Here is a 19,107-nt window from a genome sequence, read left to right as displayed (position 1 = left end):
CACCCCCCCACCACTGTAGAGGTCCGCCCCTCCCTCCCCCACGGTGGAGGTCTGTGGTGCTTTGGGATGGGACCTGGGTGCACGCAGCAGGTATGCAGACCTTGGGTGCTGATGTGACCAGTGTGTTGACCTGCAGGCCCACCTGGCGCATGAAAGCCACCTGAGTCACTAAATCAAGCTGGTATTTAAGATGTGACTCTCGGCATCATTCTGCCTCCAGAACTTTGAATGTTAGGTCATGCAGGTCGTTGTTCAGTTGCTCAGTCGTGTCGGACTCTGTGACCCTGTGGACTGGAGCACGCCAGGCTTATCTGTCCTTCACTATCTCCTGAAGCTTATTCAAACTCATGTTTTTTGAGTCCGTGATGCCATCCAACCATCTCATCCTCTGTCGCCCCCTTCTCCTGCCTCAATCTTTCCCAGCATCAGGGTCTTGCAGGTTAATTTTCATGTTTAAGTGTTCTGTTTAAGTTCCACTTGACAAAAAGCTACTGGGTAAGAATGAAAAACCACGGGAGCAAAGCTGCGGGTGAATTGTGCTTCAGCATCATCAGAGGCGCACGGGAGGGTGACAGCAGGTGGGGACGGCCGGAGGGACATGGGGACAGAGGCGCTCTTTCTTCGCTTTATGAGCTCAGCCTAGGCCCCACAGTGAGAAAAGCTGGAGCGAAGGTTTTTCCCCTTGGCTGAGTCAGCACTAGGATCACAATGGGGTAGAACTTTCCAGCTAACAGCAGGGCTGTGGTTCAGAAGGAACAGGCTTCCTCTGAGGCAGAGTAGGTGCTGCCCAGTGGGTTAGTCCAAGAGGCTCGTTCATGAAATTCAGAGGGTGCACCCTGGCAGGAGTTCACAGCCCAGTACACAGGGAGGTGCAGGGTGAACTGGGCTGCCTCCTGGAGCCACTGTGATAAGGGTCAGGACGCTGAACCATGAGAAGTCTAGCCTAAACCAGAGAACCTGAAATAGGGATCTGCTGGAGTGTCTGGGTTTTATTGATGATAAATGATTACAAATTAAAAAAAAAAAAAAAAAGGAACTGTCTTTTCTTCACTCTCCTGGCCTTGATTGGCTTGTTGCAAAGTGCTTGACCCTGGAACTGGTCCCAGGCTAAGCTGGGTGCTCCCTCCAGGTGGGGACATCACCCCCGTTTTTTGATTTGGGTCTGTGTGCATCTTTGTTTTTCAGTGGAGGCTCCTCTGCAAGGCCCCCCAGAGCTCGGCTGTTTCTCAGCTCTAAGTTCTTCTCCTTCTTCTCTGCAACACTTACTGGATCGCTCCTAAAGAAACACTTGGCATGACTCCCCTCTCCGCTCCTGTCCCCATCTCCTTTGTGTCCCAGCGCTAAAATCCACCCAGGCAGAGGCTTTTAGAACAGCAAGCCTTCCCAAAGGGCACCAGGGAGTGACCACAGCAGAACCAGAACCACGTCGTCTCCTAAAGGACTCATCTCGCTTCTAAGACTTCTAGCTGCAAAAACGTCCACAGTTCAGACCGTTTCAGAGGCTTGTGACCCTGCTCTTTGAGTCCACCCTCCCTTGAAGCAACCACTCCAGGCACTCCAAGCCTGGAGTGGTTGGGGCTGCTTTCTGTTCTGTCACCAACCCCATGGTGGCTTTGGACACAGCTAACCTCTCCCCACCCACAGGCCCTCTTAGCTCCGATTTTCTACAACTCCAGTGAAACACGAGAAGGTCTGTTTGTGACAGTGACGCTCTGTTACTGTACATTCTTTTCTCCCTCTGGCAAGTATGTTGGCAAACTCTGTGGCTCCAATGAAGGAAGAAATAACCCTCAATCACTTTTCCTTGAGTCACACGGCGTAAGAGCCAGGGTGCTCAGAGGTGTGTGGGGAAGGAAGGTGGCAGCCATGGCCATCTGTGGTTACAAAACTCTGGTCATGTCCATCCAAGTCATATCTGTCATCTACGAGATCACTGGTTTGAAGGCACCACCCAGATTAAGAACCTCTCCGACCCCAGAATTTACACACGGAGGCCCAGCCAAAGGTGTAGAGCTGGTCAGTGGCAAGCAGGGACCAAAAGAAAACAAAGTCTGTCCTTATCATCTGTGTTTGTCTCTGAGATTAAATCATTTGCCTGCTCATGTTGAGAAGACCCGCTTTACCTGGCCGGAGCCTCGGCATTCACACCATCATCATGCGTGTTTTGTGGATGGTCTGATGGTTCATCCACAGGGACCTGAAACCTGCGAGACAGAAAGCAGTTCCCGGGGTCTGGATGCAGCAGAGCCAGCCCAGTGCGGAGCTGGCCCGGTGCGTGTGCTCAGGTTCATGGCACAAACCCTAACCTGAGCACACCCTCAGGACCCTCCTCAGGCTTTGGGCCTCAGATATTTACTGGGGGCCAAGGCCATAACAGTGGACGAAAAAGGCTGGGCCCTGCGTTCCTGGGAGCCCTGTTCTGGTCAGGGAGACATGCCAAGGTGGGGCACCGCAGGTCCGAATGGGGGGAGTGACTGTGAGCAAGACCTGCTTTCAATAGGAGGGTTCGGGAAGGCCTCCCTGCCGATGCTCAAGCTGAGGCCTGGGTGACATGGTCCCTGGAACAAGCTGAAGCAACAACATTCCAGGCAGAGGTGGGGAAGTGGGAGCCAGTCCAGCTTCTTTGCAGAACCAAAAGGCCATCGTGACAGGTGTGGGGAGGGGCTGACAAGGACAGAGGTGGGCAGGGAGGGTCCCAAAAGGACTCTCAGGCCCCAGGCCACACTGACCGTGACCTGCTGGAGGGGCTGGGGTGGGGAGGCAGTTGACAGTGGCTTGGATTGGGGGCCCCAATGGAGACAGAGCAGGTGGACCATGACAGCTGAGTCAACAGGATGTGGGGAGGGGTTAGCAATGGAGGTGAGTGAAGGAGGGGAATCCTGTCTTCTGAGCTTTTAACTCAAGCGCCTGCGTGACTGTGATGCCTGCACTGAGATGAGACGGGAGTAGCTTGTTCAGGAGAAGGAAACCGAGCTTTGGGCCCTTGTGGAGTTTGGGGTGCCCTGAGACATCGAAGCGCAGAACCCCAGGAAGGGGTACTTGAAGATAAGTCTGGAACTTGGGTGGGTCTGTGCTGGGGCAGTGGGTTGGGGGTCATCTGAAACACCATGGGGTTTGGAGTTTAAAAAAAAAATTGGGGAGCCACACCATGTAGCATGTGGGATCTTAGTTCCCTGAGCAGGGATAGAACCCATGCCCCTTGCAGTGGAAGCACAGAGTCCTAACCAGTGGACAGTGAGGGAAGTTCTACATGGGGGTTTAAAGCTGGGGGGAGGGGTGCGGCGAGCTGGGTGAAGGTCCTTAAGAGAGGGTGCAGGATGAGACGAGTGCCTGAGACTGAGCTCTGGGGAAAACTGACATTTGGGAATTGAGCCGAGGAGGCAGAGCCGAGCCGAAGGTACTAAGAAGGACTAGCTGGAAGGGTCGGAGGGAAGCTGGGAAGGTGGAGTGTCTCAGAAGCAGGAGAAGAGCCAGATGAAGGTGACAGTCCAGGCTCATGATCGTTGCTCCAAGGTCAAAGAATGTAGCTGGAAGGTCGCTGATGATGGAATAAGAGCATATCCAGGAGGTGGGGTTGAAGGGGGTTCCCAGCACTGGGAGGGGAGGAGGCAGAGGGAAACTCTAGATACCTGCAAAGTGGTCCATGAAGAGGGGGAGGGGCAGCCTCCCTGCTCACCCCAAACCCCCAGGAGCTGGGCTTCAGCCTGAGCTCCTTTCTATTCAGTGACACCAACCACAGATGCCGCTTCCCTACAGAGGTGTGACTGCCAGGGTATTGCCCCTTGCAGGTGGGCAGGAGCATACTACTGGCAGCCAACTGCTCACCAAAGCAGGGCACATGGAAGGGAAAGGATGCCCACAGAAAAAGCATGGCTTAGAATGGGCACACGGTGTGAACAATTGGGGTCTGTGACACCACGATGTCACCTCCACTCAGAGGCCCCCAGGATTACGCCCATCCTGACTGTAACACCAGAGGTTAGTTCTGCTTGGTTTTGAGGTTCTATAAATGGAATCACACAGTATCTGGAGTAAACTGCACTGAATGTTAGCCTAGGAGGACACTGTCATTAGTCCTGGGTGGACAGGGATTTGATCAAGACTGTGCAAAAGGAGGACTTTCCTGGCAGTCCAGTGGCTAAGACTCCTCACTCCCAATGCAGGAAGTCTGAGTTGGATTCCTGGTCCAGGAACTAGATCCCACATGCTGCAATTAAGAGTTAGCATGCTGCAATGAAGGTCCCACATGCCACAACTAAGACCCAGGGCAGCTAAATAAGTTAATATTTTTAAAAAACTGCAAAAAGTATGATGAGTGCAACCACTCAGTGTGACTTGTTAAAGTAGTCACTTAAAAGGTGGCTTGGGGCTTCCCTGGTGGTTCAGTGATTAAGAATCCGCCTTGCAACGCAGGGGACACTAGTTCGATCCCTGATCTGGGAAGATCCCACATGCCACAGGGCAACTAAGCCCATGGGCCACAACTAAGGAAGAACCATGATGAACCATGCTCTTAGAGCCTGTGCTCCACAACAAGAGAAGCCAACCCAATGAGAAGCCCAAAGTACAGCAACTAGAAAGTAGCCCCTGCTCACCACAACTAGAGAAAGCCCTTGCACAGCAATGAAAAGCCGGCACAGCCAAAAAAGGAATATGTAAATAAATATTTTAAAAAATAATAAAATTAAAAAAAATAAAAAGTGGCTTGGCAGTTCTGGATTAATACAGCAGTTGTGCACACACACTCTTGATTGTCCTCCTTCCCCAAACTCACTAAAACTAGTAAAGGGACCAAAACAATGAGGGGGGAAGTCCTCTCCAGGCTGACAGCAGGAAAGAATAACAGCAAAATTTGGAAGCTGGAGAGCAGTAGACAAGTGTCCACTAATTCAGCAGACCTGAGAAGCTGAGGTCCCACCAGTTCCCACCACAGAATCCCCGGGGGCCCCAGGAACAGGCAGCCCTGTTGCCTCTGCAACTCAGGGGGTGGGACTGAAATAGGACAGTGAAGGTTAAGATCCCTACCTCTGAACAGCTGCATCCCCCCAACCCTGAATTCTGAAAGGTTAGTCTCCAGGAGGGTAAGACACACAGGTGAGAACTACTGAAAACCAGAAAATTAGGTGTGCAGACAGATGATCCACATGGTGACCTTCCAGGAAGGAAACTGGGCAAAGATCTAAAACTGACATTGGGGCATTAAAAAAAATTAATCATGGGGCTTCCTTGGTGGCTCAGTGGTAAAGAATCCTCCTGCCAATTCAGGAGACACGGGTTTGATTCCTGGTCTGGGAAGATTCCACATGCTGCAGAGCAGTTAAGCCTGTGCTCCACAACTACTGAGCTTGTGTTCTAGAGGCCAGGAGCTGAAACTACTGAGCCCATGCTCCACAACAATGGACGCTTCCTTAGTGAGAAGCCTGCTCACAGCAACTAGAGGGCAGCCCTTGCTCTCTGCCACCAGAGAAAAGCCTGAGCAGCCATGAAGACCCAGAAGGCTAAAAGTAGAAAGAAAAAAAAAAAGGCAAAAGAAAAAACCCCACCTATCCAGATGCCTCACATGCCCCACGTGCTCAGAGCTCGAGCCTGCTCTCCCCCACCTCACTCCTAACATGAAGAGGCAATCAAAGATTCCCTGACATCTGAGAAAAGCCTTTAACATGGAATGTAGAAACCGAAACAAAAAGTAACTTGGAGGGAACAGCCTTCGAGGGGCGGGAGGGGGGGGGCGGTGGCGGTGGGGAAGGAAACTTAAAAAAAAAAAGCACAAAAATCTATCAGCTCCCAAAGGGGTTAGATATCGTGTCCATGAAACAACAGAATGCTATGTAACTAGAGCAGTCAGGGTACCAAAAACACCTCTTTGGAAATGAAAGCCAATTTATAACATTTAAAAGAGCTCTTGGGGACTACCCTGGGGGCCCAGTGGCCTCTGTGCTCTCAGTGCGGGGAGCATGGGTTCAATCCCTGGTCTGGGAACTAGGTCCCACATGCCACAACGAAGAGTTCAAGCGCCACCACTAAAGATCACACATGCAGTGATGAAGATCTAAGATCCCATGTGCTGCAACTAAGACCCGGTGCAGCCAAATAAATAAATATATATATATATTTTTAATAAAAGAGCTCTTGGAAATTTTATTCAAAAATGAACTAAATAGGCAAGATTGGAAGATAAATGAAGAAATCTCCCAGAAAGTATGGCAGATTAATGAAGAGATGGATAAAAAGGACTGAAAAGAGAAGGTAAATCAGAGGACCAGCCACAGAAGGCCAGTATTCAATAAGAATTTCAGAAAGTGGAGAAAAAAAGTGGAGAAAATCAATTAACCAGTTCAAAAAGGAATATACCCAGACAAGAACACATATTTCCAGATTGAAAGGATCCACTGGTACCCAATGGATAGAACATTTGCTATTGTTTAGTTGCTAAGTCACATCCTATTCTTTACAACCCCGTGGACTATAGCTAGACCTGCAAGAATGTGAAATTTTATAACACTGGCAGCAGAGAAGATTCCACAAGCTTCTAAAGAGAATATGTAGGTCACATTACAAGGGTTAAGAATCGAAATGCTTTCAAACTTCTCAAAGACAACCTTGGAAGCTAGAAGACAATAGAGCAATGCCTTTAAAGGAGATAATTTCCAATCTAGAATTTCCATCTAGAATTCAATACCCAGCAAAACTATCAGTCAGTCAAGCACAAAGGCAGAATAAAGATACTACAGGAACTTCCCTGAAGGTCCAGTGGTTAAGACTCCAGGGTTCCAATGCAGGGGACAAGGGTTCAGTCCCTGGTTGGGAATAAGATCCCACATGTTTCGCAGTATGATCAAGATAGAAAGAAAGAAAAATACAGCAGACTTGTGCTGTTCAAAACATGTCTGTCCCATCCTCTCAAGATGCTGTTTGGAGGATAGGCTCCACCAAATCATGAACAAGGACACGTGGCATATTGGAATCAGGAGATCTCACTTTGGAGCAAGGCAAATGGAGTCCCCTGGAGGGTGGTAGAAGGAGAATCTAGGCTGACCACTGTGTACCAGTGCTACAGGGCAACCACCCTGGGGCTTGTGACTTGAGAGGCAGGCACATTGTGGACTTGCCACCAAGAAACCCTCTGCCCCTGTAACACTTCCGGTGCCCAAGGATGGTGCTTAGAGTCTGGTCCAGGTCCCCATCTAGACTTGGCTTAACCATGGGCTGGGGAAGTTCTCTCTCCTCTGTGTCCTGCTGCCTAGATTAGCTGAAGACCCTCATTTCACCCCCAAAGTGTAAAGAGGTGGGTGATTGTGTGTCTAGAAGCAGAAACTCAGAGCAGCCCACTCATTCTGTGTTTTAGCAGAGGTCCAGCACCTGACCTGCCCAGATCATGACCTGGCCCACTTCCCTGATAGGGGCTCTTCCAAAGGTGTGGCACTTTCTCTATCCACATCCTGAAGTATCTTGGTTCCCCCAGAATACCTCCAGTCTCACCTGGGCTCCAGTCGCTCCTTCACCTTGGCAATGGAGCGGATGTAGGGCGTGATTTGCTTGGTGATGGTGGTCAGGTAGGCATTCTCCTGCTTCAGCTGGAGAAGGTCATGGAGCTGGGCTGTGGGGGCCCAGGCCAGAGCATTAGGTCTTGTTGGCTTCAGATCCTCACTCTCCAGCCTCAATCCATGTAAATATCCCAACTATTTGAGTGATTACCTCTAATTAAAGCATGAGGTAAGATTCCTAAAGTCATCCTACTTACTGAATTCTGACCTCAGATATATTTTGGGGGGGTCAGTTAGAAGCTGTGAGTCAAGAACTAAGTGGGGGACTTCCTGGTGGTCCAGTGGCTAAGACTCCACACTCCCAATGCAGAGGATCTGGGTTTGATCCCTGGTCAGGGAACTAGATCCTCCATACCACAACTAAGACCTGGCACAGCCAAATAAATAAGAGCTTGGGAGTTCAATCTGGTTATTGGGTAACTGGCTTCCTGCCCCTGAAAGCATGTGGAGGGGGAGCACTCAGCAGCAGCTGCCCAGGACCTTCATATATCTCCTGTTCGTTAGCCACCCGCTGGTAGGAGTCCTCCCAAATCTGAAAGAGAAAGTAAGTTGGATATTGCACATGGCCGAGTTGGAAGTTCCATTGGTGGCATTTCTGTCCTCTAGCTGCTCAGAACCACAGGGTGCTCCCAGGCAGTTCCCATGGTTCCAGGGTGCTCCCAGGAAGTTCCTGGGTTCCAGGCAGCAGAGACCAGGTTCCAGAGCCTGTGAGGGCCTCCTGGGGCCCCAGGCCAAGGTCCCCCCCACCCACTTCCTGTCTTGGGGTAGCCCACCGACATGCTGACAGGTGGGGCTACAGGGCAGAGAGGTGCCTTGGGAGCGGCTACCTCCTGAAAGACTGCTCTCAGGCCCTCCACGGAAGCATACTCCGAGGCAATCTGGGCGTCCACCTGCAGGGCCTTGTGTAAGATGTCGCCCATGATCTCGGCTTTGATGAGCGAATGGTGCTTGGTGAGGTCCCGGTGCAGCTCCTGTACCTGGTCCTTCAGGTTCTGCATCTCTGCTTGCAGGCGCTGGGGGAGCAGAGAGACCGGTGTGTGCCTGTGTGCCCTGCAGGCTGGGTGCACTGTGGGGGCCTCGGTGGAGGGGTGCCTGGCAGCCCTGGTGGCCGGATGAGGTTTGGCCACTGCACTTTGGCTTGAAGGGGTGGGGCCTTTCCTCGCTGGCCCATCCCAGCCCGCTCACCCGGTAGGAGTCCTCGTAGTGGCGGCAGTGCTCCGTGAAGGGTGAGTCGTCGCCCTCCGCCAGCAGCACCTTGGTACTGATGGACCGGTGCAGTGTGGGCTTTTGGACCGGTGACCCCAACATCTTCCCCACTGGGGAAGGGCAGCCGGGCCCCCTCAGCACCTTGGGGCCCAAGCCCCCTGTGAGCCTGGGGAGAGAACTTGTGTGGATGTGGCCGTGGGGGTCCAGAGGGTCCTCCTTTCCCCCAGCCTCTTACCCCAGGCAGCACACCAGAACCACGCAGGGGCCCCCAATAAACCTGATGCCAGGTTTTGTCCACCCAAGACCAGTGACATCAGCAGGGTATTTTTAAAAATCCTGAGGGTGATGCCAGTGTGCAGAAGAGTCTATCGGGATGTCCAAAAGGCTGGTCCCCAGCACACTGTAAGTTCATGCACACACGCAGGACCTTGAAAATTTGGCCTGATACCCAGTCTCCTGTGCCTGGGGCCCTGGGACCCTTGGCAGACAACCCCAGCTTAGGCATTTCTCCTAACTCCTAGGGATCTCCAGCTCTTTAGACTGCCCCCCATTCCCAGAAGTCAGACCCCCTGCAGCTTCTGGTGACCCAGACTCCACTCTAAGATACCCTTCCTTTCAGGGCTTAGACACCCCAATCCAGGTGCACAACTACGGTTGGGGGCAGCCCTTGAGTCCTCCTGTTTACCCCTGACCCGGTTCTAAGCCCAGTCTACCGTGGGCTTCCGACCAGGATGGCTGCTTTCAGGCTGGGCAGGCTCCCGCTTGGAGGTCAGTAGGTGCTCAGACGCGGCCCGGGAGCTTGGTGAGCTGGGAAAGCCTGCCCCCACCCCCGCAATGGAAATCTTGTTCCCGCCTCCCCGTTCTCGGGCCGGCGCCCTCGCGGCTCACGTGCTAGTGCCACCCCCGGCACCCGCCGCCCGGCGTGGCCCCAGCAGCAGTAGCGGCTCCAGGCAGCGCGCGAACTCAGCGCGGTGGTCGCTGGTGATCTGGGTGGCAGGATAAGGTCGTGAGGTAGGTCCCTACCCTGCGGGCCCGCGCCCCCGCCCCCGCCAGCGGCGCACCCCATGCCCCCGTCTCCCCAGCCCACTCTGCGTCCTCGGCCCGTGCCTCCGCCCCCGGCCCACCGCACGCCCCCACACACCTTGCTGCTCTGTGCCGGCCGCAGGCGATGTGGCCGCGTGACGATGCCCTGCAATCTCTCCATCAGCTCCTGCGGCCGGGGAGGGGGAAAGGGGAGGGCTCTCAGGTGGGTGGGTGCGGGAGGGGGTGACACTGAGGGGAGGGGCCCGGAGGGTGAGTCTGCCTTTAGGACGGTTACTTGCCTTCCGATCCTCCCTGGGATTGACCGGATGTCCACCCCAACTTCCCCCACCCCAAATCGACAGGAAAGGTTAGGATGTCTGGACTTCAGTAGACTCTGCGTTTTAGGGGAGGAGGTTTATGCTCCCTCCAGGCTCTGCTTGTCCTCTTATTTATTCATTGGCTGCACTGGTGGCTTTGGGGGATCTTAGTTCTTCCGCCAGGGACCGAACCTTGCAGAATCCTAACCACTGTAGACCACCAGGGAATTCCCTGCTGTCCTTTTAAAAGGGCTCCACTGGCCCCCAAGTAGTTTGTAGATGATGATGTGGAGGAGGTGGCCAGCCTCCAGGTAACAAGCTGCCCAGCCCTGAGGTGGGGGTCTCACATGTGCACAGTGGGTTCCTGCTGGGGAGAGGGGACCCAGGAGCTGGGGGCACTCACATAGCCCAGGTCCAGGAACTCGGCCTTGTTGGCCAAGCTGAGGAAGGAAGAGCAGATGACCAGGTGAACCTGCAAGAGGGACACTGCTCAGTGCCTGGGTGGGGTGCCCAGCCCCACGCCCCCAGCTGCCCTTACCTGCAGGGTGGGCAGCAGAGTGGCCAAATGGGAGAGCTGCTCCTTGAAGGCCTTGTCCTTCTCTTCATACTGGCTGGGGGAGGGGCAGGCAGCCTCATCTCCAAGAGGAGGGCTGCCCACCCCCACCTGGGTGGGGCCTCAGAACTGGGTGGTTCCATCTCCCCTCCTGCTTTATGCATCCTTCCCTGTCTCCCCTTCCCTGAGCCACCTTGCCTTCCCCCTGGCAGGGTGGACACCTGGATGTCTTGCTCTTAGGGTGGGATGGGGCTGGCCTAGGCTCCAGCTGGTGTCTGGAGGTCAAGGGGCAGAGGGTGGAGACCCTGCCACCACTCACCTCTGCACGGCCTGCAGCAGCAGCGCTTTCCTCTCTGACAGTTTGTCCTGGGAGGGACAGTCCACTAAGTGACTGGGCAGACTCAGCACTGCCCCCTCCCAGCACTCTCCCAGGCTCCTGGGCCCCAGCCACACAGCTGCTTAGGCTGGCTCTCCTCCATCCCACAAGCTCTGCTACCCCGCCTGGGAGCACCGGCAGCCTCATCTTCAATGTCACCTCCTATGGGAAGTCTTCCCTGACCACATCACATCACCGGCCCCAGCCTAGGGCAGGCCCTTCAGTTCAGTTCAGTTCAGTCGCTCAGTCGTGTCCGACTCTTTGAGACCCCATGAATCGCAGCACACCAGGCCTCCCTGTCCATCACCAACTAACTAACTCCTGAAAGTAGTTCAGTGCTTGCTACACTGGAATCTCTAGAAGGGCTGGGGCAGGCCTGGGCCCCAGTCAGGAAACGCTGATAAGGATTCTGGGCTGTGGCTGTTTAGTTCCCCCTACCCCTCACCTGCATGCTGCTGAAGAGGGCCTGGATGGCAGCCTCCTCCTCTGCCGCGCTGCGTCGCACTTCCTCCACCATCGCCTGCAGCAGCTCGATGGCCTCTCGTGTGGCGGTCTGCAGGGCCTTCACCTCCTGGGGACAGGGCGGCCTCAGCCTCCTGGGGGCGCGCGTTCCCAGCCCCGGCCTCGGCGCGCCCGGCAGCCCGCGCTCACCAGCACCGCCTGCTGCAGCCTCTCGCAGCCCTGGACGTAAGCTGACTCGAGGTCCACGCAGTGGACGCGGCTCTCCCTGCAGGGACCCCGCGCGTGAGCCCCGCTCTGGGACGCTCGCCAGCCCTTCACCTCCTGCGCCCTCTACCCACCCCTGCATGTCCCGGAAGCAGCGGATGCACAGCAGCGACTTCTTGTCGGTGGAGAACAGGACATAGGGCTCGGCGTGCAGCGCTGCGGCGGGGGCGGCGGTGAGGGCGCCGGCCAGCGCCCGTCCCCATCCCCGCCCGGCGCCGGCCCCGTCCCCGCACGCCGCACTCACTGCACTTCTGGAGCACGTCGCGGCTGCGCTGACCTAAGGCCACGATGTCGTGGCGCGCGAACATGCGTGCCCGGTGCGTCTCGTCGCGGCAGCGCGCGCAGAGCGGCTGCCCGCACGTGTTGCAGAAGTACGTGGTCTCCGCGTCCTGCGGACAGAGCTCGGGCTCAGTCCGCCGGTGAACTGGAAGCCTGTCTTTGCGCATCTGCGAGTCTCCGGCAGGGGCAGGGCCGCCGGCAGCCCTTTCGTGTAAACCCGACACGCAGCGCTCTGTATCCCCAGTTTACAGATGAGAATATCGAGGCTCAGAGAATAGGTAAGGGGGAGGTACCCAGTCTGGGCTTGAGGAGGGGGTCCCCCAGGGTTGTGGGGAGGGCAGATACTGTATTTGCAAAATATTTAACCTACAACAGAAACGTATGTGTGCCGGTGGGCAAGACCTGTCAAGCCCCTCTTGGCACCCTCAATAGGAGCCACATGGCTGTGTTCACCTCAGCTATTTGGAGTTGAGACTTGACTGGGAGGGGAAAAGGGGTGAAGGTTTGCAGGTGCCCTTCCCTGTGGCTGAGAGTCCAAGGCATCGATCCCAGGAATGGCTATGAAAACACAGACCCCCAACTTCTTTGGCATTTAAGGCCATTTCCTCCCCAAGCTCTCCCTACATCCTGCCTCTCACCTACTGCTCCTTATCTTCATACTTCCGGGTAGCACATATTCTAGAACTTGCCAGCACACCCTGACCTTTTGCTCCTGTAGGAACATCCTCCTGGGAATCCTCAGACCAGCTTCCACAGTCTGGAGAGAGTCCCCTGTGCACTTCTCAGTCCAGCCTGAAGCCTGGCCTCTACTCCCAGGTCCTTCAGGATGACCTCTCCCCCAAAACACAGTGGGCTCACATCCCCTGTCCTCTCTGGCTGCAGATAGCGGCTCGCAGCTACCCAGGTAGCAGTGGACCCTGGAGGGACTCCAGGTCTGTGCATGGATTGCTCTTCTTGTTCCATTTCACAACTCTGCCCTGAGTTGGGGGCCAGTAAACTCCCCGCAAATCCAATGGCTTTAACCCCCACACCTAACAGACTGCTGGTTCAAGTGAGTTGTTTTGGAGTTCGGTCTCCATACCAGTAAAGTGGGGCCTCTGTTTTGGATAGGAGGTGCCTTAGAGAGGGGCTGGAGAGCCCACTGTTGGGTGATCCTCTGAGGACATGGTGCAGTCTGGCACCCTCCGCTCCCCACTGCACCCCGGGTGCCCCTGCCTGCTTGCCGCACTCCAGGTCGCAGTTGGCGCAGCGCACCACCTCGGTGCCATCCCCTGAGCTGTCCACCAGGAACTGCAACAGCCGATCCACTGGAGGGAGCCCGCTGGGGCCCTTCACCACCGTCTGGTGCCTGTGGAGAAGCTTCAGCCAAGCTCCAGATGCCCCTTCCCCGAGGCTCCCTACCCACTTCCTACTGCGTACATTCCAGGCGGAACTAAAAATAGGGTGGGAGGTGGGGTGCCTGCAGGCCTGACATCTATAAATATTTCAGCCAGTGCGCACTCTGACCGGTCCCTTCCCAGCCCTGGAGGGATCCTGGGAGGGGGTTGGCGACTCAGGGTGTCAAAGGCAGAAGCCTGGCCTCAAGCCCCTCTCGCTGCATTAGGCAAATTCAGGGCCACCCCAGGTATCCTGAGCTTCCCTGGTAGCCCAGCTGTTAAAGAATCCACTTGCAATGCAGGGGACAAAGGAGGCTTGGGTTCAATCCCTGGGTCAGGAAAATCTCCTAGAAATAGCAACCCACTCTAGTATTCTTGCCTGGAGAATCCTGTGGACAGAGGAGGAGCCTGGCGGGCTACAGTCCATGGGGTCACAAAGGCTCAGACATGACTGAGCAACTGAGCACACGTGCACAGGTAGGCTGAGCCAACACAACTTGCTACTTTGGCCTGAGACTTAAGGACCCCTAAGTGAGTCATTGGGAGTGTCCAGACGTTGAGCTGAGATCCCCTACTCCAGCAGCATCCAATTCCACAGCACAGGCACTCTAGCCTGCCCTTGCCCCCTGATTTATCTTGAGACGCCTTGGGTCATAATCCCAGGTCTCAGTTACCCTGATTTGTAAAATGGGCAGGAGCCTTCACGATCTCTGGCAGAGAGGCACCAGCTGGGTACAGTCTCTCCCAGCCTTCTCCCCGGAGAGTCTTGCCCTCCCAGCACGAAGATCCCTTCCCAGAGGGAGCCAGCCTCCCCTCCTCTGGGGCTTCCAGGCACTCACTGGCACAGAGGGCAGGCGAGGCGGCCATCAGCAGCGCGGCCACGCAGGCAGCCGGCACAGAACTCGTGAAAGCAGTCCAGCAGGCAGGGGCGCTCATACTGCGCGTGGCACAGCGGGCACACGAGGGGGTGGCCGCTTGTCCCGTCCAGGGCGCCCGGGCCCTCCAGAGACGTGAAGATAGCTCCCGACATCTTCAGGGACAGCGCAGGAGGGCGGTGGGGCGCCCTTGGTTGGGGAGGGCTCTCACCGTGCCCGCGCCGGCATTCGCAGCCCCCCTTCCCCTGCGCCGGTCCCTCTTACCTGTCCGGCCCGGACTCTTCGCGGCGTCCAGAGATCGCGGAGGGCGGAGCAGCTAGGGCTCGGGGCTGGGGGCTAGCGCGCCGGGGCGGGGAGGATGGGCAGGAGGCGCGCATAGAGGCCAGATCCTGTGCGTCCTCCCACTTCTCCAAGGCGGCCCCTGGAAGGTCAGTCAGTGCATCCTACCCAACGCCCAGCCTCCCTCTTTACCCCCCACCCAACCTCCCCTTACTCCCACCTCAGGAATTCTGCTGCCGGTGTCCTCTGGGTGACCCGCAGGCGGCACCCCTTCCACCCCACCCCCGGTGCTCCGGTCCACCTTTCCCAGGCCGGCGACTGCTGCCTTGCCGCGAGGGTCTGCACCGAATGAACTCCGAGCTCCTCCGCCGCTCTGACCCAGGGCCCTGGTCACAGCCACGGCCACGGCCACTGTACTCCACGCCCGGAGGAGGAGTGTGGGGAACGCGCGGCTGGAAACGACTCCGTGGGGCTAGGGTTCGAAACTTGGACTGGATCCCGCCCGGGATGACAGAGCCCCGAGCCCAGAGTCGCCGGAGCGCCGCACAGAGCGGGGCCCGAGGGCCCTGGCTGCGGGCTCCTCAGGGATGTATGGCCCCTCGGCCAGGCTGGCTCTGTCAGGTCGGACTTGGCCGGGACAGGAGTTGGTTTGCGCGGTCCTATTTCCTCAACGGGCAGTTGAGGGAGCCCGAGAGCAGCATCCGCCCCTCCCACTCTTGGCTTGGGATGCACGTGAGAGGGCTTGGCATGCCAGGGCTGCGTTTGGCAGGTTGGGGGCCCCCGGCCAAGTTTCCGACCTCTCAGAGCCTCGGAGGTGGGTTAGAACAAGGGGACCTCTCGGTGATCAGGGCAGGCTTCAATGAAGTGAAATGCACGTCTCAAGCCTCCAAATAATTAAGACCCCAGCCCCATCAGCAGTGGAGTGCCCCACGAAGAGGTAGGTTTGGGAGGGAAAGAGCGAGAGAGGATGCGCTGAGCCTTTCCACTTGGGCCCCTCTGCCTTTCTTGGCCTGCTGTATACTTGTTTCACCCAGGGTGATTTTCTCCAAATTGCCTTTCTCTGCACATGCCGTCCTGAGCTCCTGGAGAGCAGCCCCCGTCTCTGCTCCCGCCACCGCCCCCGCCCCTGTCCCAGAAATCAGAGTCAAGCCACAGCCTGACCCATGGAAGGTGCTCAATTAAATCATACTAATCAGTTAGAATGGATGTGAGAGTTGGACTGTGAAGAAAGCTGAGCGCCGAAGAATTGATGCTTTTGAACTGTGGTGTTGGAGAAGACTCTTGAGAGTCCCTTGGACTGCAAGGAGATCCAATCAGTCCATTCTAAAGGAGATCAATCCTGGGTGTTCTTTGGAAGGAATGATGCTAAAGGTGAAACTCCAGTACTTTGGCCACCTCATGTGAAGAGTTGACTCATTGGAAAAGACTCTGATGCTGAGAGGGATTGGGGGCAGAAGGAAAAGGGGATGACAGAGGATGAGATGGCTGGATGGCATCACCGACTCGATGGATGTGAGTTTGAGTGAACTCCGGGAGTTGGTGATGGACAGGGAGGCCTGGCTTGCTGCGATTCATGGGGTCGCAAAGAGTCAGAAACGACTGAGTGACCGAACTGAACTGAACTGAATCAGTTAGAAAAAACTAGGAGATAATATTCTAGCTGGGTTTTGAAAGATGACTAGAAGTTTGGAAGGGAGAAGAAAGGAAGTGAATTCTAGGCAGGAAATACCTATTCTTTTCAGGGTTGATAGCTTATGGTGGTAGGTGTCGAGTTTGTGGTCTCTGAAGGAGGTTTCACTCCAGAACCAAAGATGCAGTCTCAGTCACTCAGAGCTTTGTGCAGCAGAGATTTTATTGAAATAAAAGGACAGAGACAGCTTCTGACGTAGACATCAGAAGGGGGTAGGAAGAGGACCCACTTTGCTAGATTGAGCAGGGCATTATACACTTTTCAGCTGGCTGCTGAAAACAGATAAAAAGAATACCTCAAGACTGAAAGTTTTACCAGACCCTTTCCCAAGTCATACATCCTGAGATAACTTTGACACAAGATTAGCCAGGGAGAATGGGTTCCTGGCAACATGCCTCTGGGAGAGATACAGTGTTGCTGAGAAAACAGGTTCCTTGGCAAGATTTGTTACAATTATAATCATTAACATAGAGCCTAAGTAAAGCACACCATGAGTAAGATGTATTACTGCTCTGTAATGATTAGCTCCAGATCTAAAGAAAAGCCAGCTCTCAGGCAAGATACATTGTTACACAAGGCTTAAGGAAAGCATGAGCAAGACACATTGTTGCTTGTACAGCCTATGTGACTAAGGCAAAAGAACTGGAACATGAATGTTCACCTCCTCCTTAAAGGAGCCTTGGACTCCCTATCAACCTGCCTAAGTAACGCTAGAACAGTCCTCTCCAGCCCTTGAGCTCCAAGTCCTAGTAACCGTGGCCAGTGTTTACAGGTCAAGGTACTATTCAAAGCTCTTTTACTTGTATTATCTCAACTAATCCTGACCATCTTTCAAAAAAGTGAAAGTGTCAGTCGCTTAGTTGTGTCCTGACTCTGCAACCCCATGGCTATAGCCAGTCAGACTCCTCTCTGTCCATGGAATTCTCCAGGAAAGAATACTGGAGTGGGTAGCCATTCCCTTCTCCAGGGGATTCTTAACCCAGGGATTGAACCTGGGTCTCCTGCATTGCAGGCAGATTCTTTACCATCTGAGTCACCAATCCTGACCACCTTACAGCCTTACTATTTGAGTAGTATCAATATTTACTGAGCATCCACCATGGGCCCTATACATAGAAATGGACAAACCAGGTTCACCAAGTACACAAATCAACAAATACAATGACAGACTATGTTAAATACTCTGAAGGAAGAATCGGGATGATGTGATGGAGGGCAGCTGGGAGGAGGTGGAGCTGAAGACACACTAGATAACCATGGATGGGCAGAGCTCCTAGAGGATGAGAAGAAATGAGACACAAGAAAAGCCAGGAAGAGTTCAAAGCTGAGCCAACAGCAAGTACAAGGTCCCAGAAGTTGGAATAAATGTGAAGGAAGGAATGGAAGACCAATGTGGGTGGAGAGGAAGGGATGCAGGATTGGGGTGAGGCTGAGGATGGAGAGTGGGGGCAAGGGCATGGAGAGTTGAGGGTTGCATCTTTGGGGTGAAGGTGGTCATCTTGACCTTCTAGACTAGAGAGGAGTCCACACTGGATGCTGTACATACAGACTTGGGGAGTCATATTTAAGGTTATGTGTCTGGACTTCCCTGGTGGAACAGTGATTAAGACTGGGCACTTCCACTGCAGGGGGTGCAGGTTTGATCCCTGGTCAGGGAACTAAGATCCTCCATGCCCTGTGGCAAGGCCAAAAAAAAAAAAAAAAAAAAGATATGTGTTTGGAGCGTGGCAAAGGTCAAGTGTAGATAGACGAGAGGGGCTTTGTTTCTGGTAGACCGTCAAGTCCAGGGAGGAGGAGAGGGAGAAGCAAGGAGCCGGAGGAGTGGCCAGAGGTGGAAGGAGAACCAGGAGAGACTGAGGTCCTGGGGACCAGGGAAGAAGGGTCACCAAGGACGAGTGACCTCTGGTATCAGATGCTAATAGAAGCAGGAAGACCAGGATCTAACCCCAGTTCTTAACAGGAGGACATCACCAGTGACCTTGATGAGAGCTGTCCTGGTGGCTGGTGGGGGTGTGTGTGTGTCTGAAAAGGCCACCCTCCCCCGCCCCGAGTGGGTTCAAAAGGAAATGGGAGGAGAGAAATTGACAGCGCACAGAGGAAACTTCCAAGGAAATTGGCTGTAACAAAAATATCAAAATTTTTGGGCTATCAGAAATTTCTCACAGTTGTGAGGCCGGAAGCCTGAGAGCAGGTGTAGACAGATGGGGCTCCTGGTGCAGCCACTCTTCCTGCTTGTTGTCGGCTCTCTTCTCCCTGTGGCTCGCAGGGCAAGACAGATCTCAGGTGTCTTCTTTGCCAGTCCCATCATGAAGCCCCACCCTCGTGATCGCTTATAAATCTAATTACTTCCCAGAGGACTTGCCTCCAAATACCATCGCTTTGGGGACTAGGGTCTCACTTATGAATGTGGAAGGACACAAACATTCAGTACATAGCAGACAGGAGCCGAAAGGGGTGGTATGTGACAGGAAATGTTGCGAGTTGAAAGAGTGCTTTTTCTGTTTTGAGATGGGAGGTTTTGTTTTTTTTATTATTATATTTTTATAAGATTAGCAGTCAACTTTTAAAAAATATTTATTTTTGGCTGCGTTGGGTCTTGGGCTTCCCTGATAGCTCAGTTGGTAAAGAATCCTCCTGCAATGCGGGAGACCTGGGTTCGATCCCTGGGTTGGGAAGATCCCCTGGAGAAGGGAAAGGCTACCCTCTCCAGTATTGTGGCCTGGAGAATTCCATGGACTGTATAGTCCATGGGGTTGCAAAGAGTTGGATACAGCTCTTGGGGTCTTAGTTGCAGCAGGAGGAACTTTTGTTCCTTCAACTGAGAGAAGCGCCAGCTTCTCTTGGGTTGTGGTACACAGATGCA

General features: G+C 54.5%; 1 protein-coding gene across 33 annotated transcripts; it reads right to left on the bottom strand.

Moving 5' to 3' along the window:
* Positions 1-971: 971 nt before the first annotated feature.
* On the bottom strand, positions 972-15,193 carry RNF207 (ring finger protein 207). Of its 33 annotated transcripts, none has more exons than XM_086344183.1 (19): positions 14,775-15,193; positions 14,540-14,696; positions 14,240-14,430; positions 13,240-13,372; positions 11,990-12,134; positions 11,820-11,901; positions 11,671-11,746; positions 11,465-11,590; positions 10,963-11,009; positions 10,629-10,701; positions 10,494-10,562; positions 9,892-9,960; positions 9,639-9,736; positions 8,730-8,916; positions 8,372-8,557; positions 8,025-8,076; positions 7,480-7,597; positions 2,124-2,204; positions 972-1,276 (listed from the first exon to the last, which is right to left on the bottom strand). In XM_086344183.1, the coding sequence occupies exons 3-19, from the start codon at positions 14,428-14,430 to the stop codon at positions 1,108-1,110; spliced, it is 1,902 nt and encodes a 633-aa protein (XP_086200309.1). In that variant the 5' UTR covers positions 14,540-14,696; positions 14,775-15,193; the 3' UTR covers positions 972-1,107. The 33 variants fall into 33 exon arrangements, with proteins under 33 accessions (XP_086200309.1, XP_086200310.1, XP_086200326.1 ...); XM_086344184.1 differs by having other exon boundaries at positions 14,540-14,679; XM_086344200.1 differs by having other exon boundaries at positions 10,494-10,530; positions 14,540-14,679.
* Positions 15,194-19,107: the final 3,914 nt, after the last annotated feature.

Source organism: Bos grunniens, chromosome 16, assembly GCF_055505025.1.
Source record: "Bos grunniens cultivar Pamir isolate PY7600 chromosome 16, Bosgru_T2T1.0, whole genome shotgun sequence".
NCBI lineage: Eukaryota > Metazoa > Chordata > Mammalia > Artiodactyla > Bovidae > Bos > Bos grunniens.
Note: the sequence above shows the minus strand (reverse complement) of the source record. Positions and strands in the feature narration are given on the sequence as shown.